The sequence below is a fragment of the Mizuhopecten yessoensis genome, unplaced genomic scaffold (assembly GCF_002113885.1).
Source record: "Mizuhopecten yessoensis strain PY_sf001 unplaced genomic scaffold, ASM211388v2 scaffold4373_2, whole genome shotgun sequence".
NCBI lineage: Eukaryota > Metazoa > Mollusca > Bivalvia > Pectinida > Pectinidae > Mizuhopecten > Mizuhopecten yessoensis.
In genome coordinates, this window is record NW_018405514.1 from 486,746 (window position 1) to 494,635 (window position 7,890).

The window sequence follows — 7,890 nt, forward strand, 5'->3', positions numbered from 1 at the left end:
CATCAGGGACAGGATAAAACCCTACCCCTTGTAATAGTACAATCAATTCCACGTCAAATGTAAAATGAACACGGCAAAGACAGGTTTGGGACTTAGAAAATCATGGTAATTTATTACGCAATAATATGCAATAAATACTTATGCAAGATAAGTAATATTGTGCAATAATATATAATCGCCTAAACAACGGAAGATGACATATGTGTAGGGTCATACAATGACCTTGACATATGCCCCGCACATGAACCCAAAAGCTGTTCAAGTAATATATATAAATACAAGTAAAACTACCTTGGTTCTCCTACTAGCTACATGTACATGACCTAAACTACAAAAGATATAACTGAAAACATGAGAGGGAGGGAGCCAAGGGAATTGCCACCAATATGTCATTTGACAAAGTCTGTCATAAAGCAAACAATTAGAATAGAATTGCCACAAACGTGTTGCTGGGTCAAAGCACAGCGGGACTCTGGCATTTGAATTTGAAAAACCAAGCCAACCCTGCGACTGATGCTGACTGATGGTCAGTTGAAGTTGATTGGTCAGTAAGCTGAAGTGGCGCCCTACGGGGGTGTAAATGAGAGGCTCACTGCAGGGTATATAATGGGCCTATTATGTGAGATAGCCTCTCAAGCACTTGGCTCCCTCCTCCTTGAATTAATACACAATTAACAACTTAATTATCAATGGGAGTGGCCCTAGCTTCATTGGTAGAGATTGGTTACGAGACCTGAGGCTAGACCGGACAAATATTTTTCGCACAATGCACCAGTTAGGAGCTGGAGAGATATCTGATGATCTAGACATGGTATTGGACAAGTATGCAGAGGCATTTAAGGAGGGCCTAGGTACTATGAAAGGTGTCAAAGCCAATAGATATGTGGACGCAGGAGCTACTCCCAAATATTTCAAAGCCAGGCCTGTACCCTATTTCACTCTTAAAAAGGTAGAGGAGGAATTAGGACGGCTAGAGAGGGAAGGAACGATTGAGCCAGTTCAATTCTTGGAATGGGCAGCTCCAATTGTACCCATTGTGAAAGAGGAGCAATCTATCTGGATTTGTGGTGATTATAAGGTCACATTTAATGCAGTGTCCAAGCTTGGCAATTACCCTATACCCAAAATTGAAGACTTGTGGAGGTGAAAAGTTCACAAAACTTGATCTCAGTCAAGCATATCAACAACTTGAACTCGAGGATGACTTCAAGAAATATGTCACCATAAATACTCACAAAGGATTATATAGGTACAACCGACTCCCATTTGGAGTTTCCTCTGCTTCAGGCATTTTCCAAAGGACAATGGAAAATCTTCTTCAAGGCCTACAGCATGTAGTGGTTAGAGTCGATGACCTACTAATCACAGGAAGTGATCGGGATGAACACTTAAGAAATCTCAGTGAAATCTTAAGGAGAGTTACACAAGCTGGAATTAGGCTGAAACGGTCTAAGTGCGTATTCTTAGCAAAGGAGGTGGTGTACCTTGGTCACAAAGTGAATGCTGAAGGAATACAGCCAATTCAGGGAAAAGTTAAAGCTATAAGTGAGATGCCAACACCAACAGGAGTCAAGGAGCTCCAAGCATATCTTGGCATGCTGAACTTTTACCACAGGTTTCTACCAAACCTATCCACTGTGCTAGTATCATTGCATCAGTTACTCATTAGAGACACAAAATGGACCTGGGGAGAAAAAGAGTAGACAGCATTTCAAAAGTCCAAAGACTTGCTCATGTCAGCTGAACTCTTAGTACATTTTGATCACAACAAAGAAATCATTTTGTGTTGTGATGCTTCATCTTACGGAATCGGAGCTGTACTCTCTATGAAAATAGAGGATGGATCAGAGAGGCCATAATATCTGTACGGAAATCACTTCTTGCTCTATACAGACCATAAACCTTTACTTGGGTTGTTGAAGGAAGACCGACGAGTCCCAGAAATGGCTGCAGCTAGGATACAACGTTGGGCACTAACTTTATCTGCGTATGAATATACTCTAGTCTACAGAGAGGGTCGGAAAAATTATGCGGATGGACTAAGTCGACTGCCAATGCAGTAAAACTAAGTGAACCTCCAATTCCAGGTGATATTAATATGGTACTGCAACAGCTAGAGGACTCACCAGTAAAAGTGGAACAGGTTAGGTCATGGACTTTGCAAGTTCCACTGCTTGCCAAGATCACGAGCTACGTAAAATCTGGATGGCCCCCAAAGAACACTGATACCCAAATGAGTCCATACTACAGCATCCGCACAGAGTTGAGTGTGGAGGATGGATGTCTGCTTCGCGGTAGTCGGGTCATTATTCCCCTCAAGGGATAAGCACAGATTCTATGCGCTTTGCATGAAGGGCATCCAGGGACAAATCGCATAAAAAGTCTAGCCAGAGGGTATGTCTGGTGGCCCTCTATAGACAACGACATTGAAAAGGAGATAAGAAGTCGTGAGCTGTGTCAGCTAAACAGGAAACCACCTCCAGAGGCACCCTTATACCCATGGGAATTTCCTAGTCCTCCATGGACCAGGATTCATATAGACTATGCCGGGCCATTTATGGGCAAAATGTTTCTGGTGATTATAGACTCGTACTCTAAATGGCTAGAGGTGTTTCCCATGAACACGTCAACATCTACAGCGACGATTGAAAAACTAGGTTTCGCATTCGCAACACATGGCTTGCCTGAAACAGTTGTGAGCGACAATGGTACATGTTTCACAAGTCAGGAGTTTGCTACATTCATGATCGAAAATGGAATTTGACATATACGCAGTGCTCCATTTCACCCAGCCCCAAATGGTATGGCGGAAAGAGCCGTGCAGTTACTGAAAGACGGTTTACGAAAACAAACAGAGGGAACACTGGAACAGAAGTTAGCACGTTTCAGCACGTTTCCTGTTATCATACCGTATCACGCCCCAAACAACAACAGGTATAGCACCATGCGAGTTACTGATGGGACGTCGTGTAAGATCTAAACTGGATCTTGTCAAGCCTAGTTTGACGAGCAAAGTGGTTAAAAAGCAGGAGATTCAAAAAGACTATCATGACCGACATGCACGTGAAAGGCAGTTCCTACCATCAGATACTGTGTTTGCGAAAAACTTTGCAAGTGGGAAAAAATGGTTGGAAGGAACCATCGTATCGCAAACGGGCCCAGTGTCATATATGATACAGTTAACTGATGGTCGTGTGATCAAACACCAAATTGACCATGTCCGGGTGAGGTATTCAGCCTAGTCATCTGACGGAAAATCTCTGGAAGATATTTCAGTAGAGCTCAAGTCCACAGATTTATCATCAACTGCACAGGATATTCCGTGGCACACCAGAAGTCATAGTGGTACAACTAATCCACCAACACAGATCACTCTGAGTCAGCCAAAATCATCAGAGTCAAGGAGAGGTTTGACAGGTCAGTCTTCAGGTGAGAGCTCAAGGACAAACCAACGGTGTCGAAACAACCAATAGTCCAACAGCTACTCGACCAGTTCGTAAAGTGAAACAACCGAAAAGATTCAAAGACTATGTTCTTGAAAATGTTTCGAGTTAAATGTTAAAAGTGCACAAGTTATTGTTTTTCGTTTATGAATAATAATTCTTTATTGTACTTATGAAGAGTGCTTATTCAAAGCTCAGTATCCAGTGCCTTTTCTTCATGAACAGTTCAATTTAGGATTGTTCGGATAATTACTGTGCTCTGGAATCCATAATAGTTCATTTTAGCAGTCTTTGAAGTTAGGTATTTCTGTAGTGACATTTTGAAGGACTTCTCGAATAATTATGAACTGTGAAGTTTCATATATTTCATGCCAAAACAAGAAATTTGGCTTGAACACTGAATCTGAGTTTGAGCACGAGACCGCTTTCATGAACACAGGCCCCGGGTTTGATTCCTAATGGAGGCACTTAGAAAACCTTGGTTACACATTAGAAGTCAAATGTAGGATTACATTAATGTGTCTACTAACAGTTGTGTATTTACAGGCGTAATCTACAGGAAACATCAAAATGCTGCACACAGCCACAAACTGTGATCCTAGCATGTACAGGAATTGCTCAGACTCCGTTAGGCCCCACTGTAAATAGTTGTGTCCAATGCTAATCATTCCGAGCAGAAAACAATCCATGTATAAAACTTGATGGATGTTTTTCCACTCTATCAGTGCATTCGTAGAACAAGATTGCCTCTTTATTACACACTTATGACAAAACGTATATAGAAAATTACACAGAATAAGAAACTGATTAAGTTTTGTTTTATTCAATTTATTTTTCATCAGGAAATGTTTTATACGGATAAAAAAGAAATGGCTAATCCAATTTTCATTTTTATTTTGCGTCAGTATAGGATGAGTTTGGTCTGTGTAATTTAATTATCGTCATGATAGAGTCGGAAGAGCAATATCCTGGACGCGCATCAATATTTACTGCAAATAGGACTTCTTTGAAAGATTTATTGAAGGTTCTTAAAAGTCCTGAGAATCTGATCAATTTCATTATGGCTACCGAGGCCTTATCCACAACTTAATCAGTTTTGGTAGCCTAGCTCGCCTTGCTTTGGTTGCTCTTGCCGGCCATTACAATTAAAAAGAAGGAACCTGTGGCTTGTCTTGGATCCTAATCATATCTATTTGCTGCACTAGAGGTGACATGTAATATCCTGTTTCCAATGATATGCTATTTACTGGCATGGTCGAAAACCAGGAACCAAAAACCAGGAACTGAAAACGGCACTTGTCTTTTGCTTAGCGATGTTGGAAGTCTTATTTATAGGCCAAACTCATAATGTCATGTCTGCTGCAAATATCAAATTCATGTAGCCAAGCCGTAAAATATTTGGGTGATTTGGAGGTCCATAGTTTTAAGTTTAAAGCACAAAAAAATAATGATATTGATTTACTGTTATTTCATTGTTTGTTAATTATGTTATGTGCTAATAAATCATGGTCTGATGTTCGCAACCAATCTTGTATGTCGTCCTTTGTATGTTTAAATCTTTGTAGGTTGTTCCTCTTGCTAAGGCATTTATACCAGAGATAGGATTAATATTCACATCTCAAATTAAAGACTGGTCAGTTCCCTGTAGGTATCATTATGTAGACCAATCTGTTCTAAAGTCTGTGACACCCTCGTGTAGAACTGGTAACACTCCTGGATACATATCAAGTACAGTTTTTGTATCACCAGTTAAATTTAGTGAAATGCAGTCCTTGTACAACCATAATTCCCTGGAAAAGTGCAGATGTGGATTTCTCACCAGGGCATTAATCAATTTTATCTGCGGTACCAACACGAGGACCTTGACATTTTTTGTTTGTAACACCCCAGTCACATTGGTCAAGTATTCATGTAACTTAAGTACCTATCCAGACACAATTTCAAATGTTTACTTCTGGTATCACCCCAGGGTATTGGTCAAGTGTACATATATAGCTCTGGAAGTAACCAAAGGATATATTATTCTCTCATTTCTCTGTGCGTAAGATAAAGCTGTCCAGGGTAAGAAAGGGGTGTAGAAAATTTCTATCTTACACCCCATTTCACGTGACCTGATGTCACAATGGCTCAACAATGACGTGACATGAATTTTGAACTCTCCGATTCCGCAATGCGGAAAAGGCAATGTGATGAAATTAAAACCTTTTACTATATATTTACCATACACGTTAGCAAGATGTGATTTATTTTTCTACGCAAACACTGTTTGCAAATATGGCATATGCTTAATCTGGCTGGCTGATTAGTTTTCGTCTAAAAAGCTCGGGGGGAAAATTGATATTTTCAAAATAGTGACCAGTCCAAACGCATTTTATGGTTTCTGGGCTTATTCTGGTGGTTGGAAAGAGAGAAATACTCTTTCATGCCAAAGGGTGTAGGATAGTGACATTCCACCCTCGGGATTTTTAAATCTGGCAAAACCCTCGGCTTTACCAAATTTGAAAACCCCTCGGGTGGAATTTCCCTATCCTACACCCCTGGGCATGAAATAGTCTTATAATATTGGTCTAGAGTAGTTCTAGTAACACCCTATGTACTTCACGGGTAAGTGTAGTATCAGTGATACTTGGGGACGTTGGTCAAGTCCAGATTTTACACAAGCCCGTTCGGTTAGCAGTCGCCTTTTTGTCTCTTAATGGAAAGGGCAATCAGAGTAAATAGAGAGAAGATGCAAGTTATTGCCATAGCTACAGCAGCAACAATCTGTCATCTGTAACCCAAGCCGTCTTATTGATCCCAGGAAATCCACATTACCAGAAACACCAATACAAATCGCATGCCTACACGTCACCACCTCATCCCATCGTGACAAACGCTCCTTATGCGATGTCATGTCACCCAAACTCTCCTCCATACGACACAAGGAGCAAGGACCGTCTCTATCTAGTCACTGTTTCTACAAGTTACAACTTTATTTCTACTTGTCAATTCTACTGCTTGATCTATTGTATTGCTATCAATCTAGATATATTATCTTCACTAATTTCACAATTGAACATTTAATGAATAACTTATACATCTCCTACTTGTACTTGATCTACAAGTCATTGGTCTCACCTCTACTGGTCAGTAGTCTCACTTTTTCCATCCCTACCAGTCACTAATCTTCCTTTTTTCACCTCTACTAGTCAGTAGTCCCACCATTTTTACTTCTACTGGCCAGAAGACTCACTATTTCCATCTCCACGGGTCAGTGATCTCACTATTCAAACTTCTACTGACCAGAAGACTCACTATCTCCATCTCCACGGGTCAGTGATCTCACTAATCAAACTTCTACTGGCCAGAAGACTCACTATTTCCATCTCCACGGGTCAGTGATCTCACTAATCAAACTTCTACTGGCCAGGATACTCACTATTTCCATCTCCATGGGTCAGTGATTTCACTATTCAAACTTCTACTGGCCAGAAGACTCACTATTTCCATCTCCACAGGTCAGTGATCTCACTATTCAAACTTCTTCTGGTCAGTAGTCCCACTATTTCCATCTGTACTGGTCTGATTAGTCTCACTATTCCAACCTCTACTGGTCAGTAGTCCCACTATTTCAAACTGTACTGGTCAGTAGTCTCACTATTCCAACCTCTACTGGTCAGAAGTCCCACTATTTCCAACTGTACTGGTCAGAAGTCTAACTATTTCTGCATCTACTGGTCAGTAGTCTCACTATTCAAACCTCTACCGGTCAGCAGACAGCAGTCCCACTATTTCCAACTGTACAGATCAGAAGTCTAACTATTTCAAACTCTACTGTCAGTAGTCTCACTATGGTAGCCGGCACGGTAGTCTAGTGGTAAGACGCCGGGCTCGTGACAGAAGGGTTGCGGGTTTGAGTCACGGCATGGCACTGTGTTGTATCTTTGAGCAAGATACTTTACTCTGCTTGTTCCAGTCTACTCAGCTGTAAATGAGTATGTGGTTAGGCAGTGCTATAATTATTGAATGCTAGCTGTTAGCGGCGAAATGGCAGCTTCGGCTATATGCTCCCCAGGGAGTTGAGAAAGATATTGGCAGGTTGCAAAGGCCCTATAAGCCGTATATAAGAACCTCAAATTATTATTATTATCCGCTCACCTGGCACGAAGTGCCAAGTGAGCTTATGCCGTGGTGCGGCGTCCGTCGTCCGTCCGTCCGTCGTCCGTCGTCAATATTTTACTTTAAACGACTTCTTCTTAATAACCGAAAGGCCTAGGGTGATGATATCTGGCCAGAAGCAAACTGGGATGAAGGGCTTCCAAGTTAGTTCAAATAAATGACCTTCATCTATTTTCAAGGTCACAGGGGTCAAATATGTTAAAAACTTTAAACGAACTTCTTCTCAATAACCAAACTGCCCAGGGAGATGATATGTGGTCAGTAGCATGCTAGGGTGAAGGGTTACCAA

General features: G+C 41.1%; 1 protein-coding gene across 1 annotated transcript; it reads left to right on the plus strand.

The window, feature by feature from the left end:
* The first annotated feature begins 766 nt into the window (after positions 1-766).
* LOC110448916 (uncharacterized protein K02A2.6-like) lies at positions 767-2,326 on the plus strand. The gene is made up of 2 exons (XM_021495427.1): positions 767-1,143; positions 2,005-2,326. Exons 1-2 carry the CDS (start codon positions 767-769, stop codon positions 2,324-2,326), a joined length of 699 nt encoding a protein of 232 aa, XP_021351102.1.
* The last annotated feature ends 5,564 nt before the right edge of the window (positions 2,327-7,890 follow it).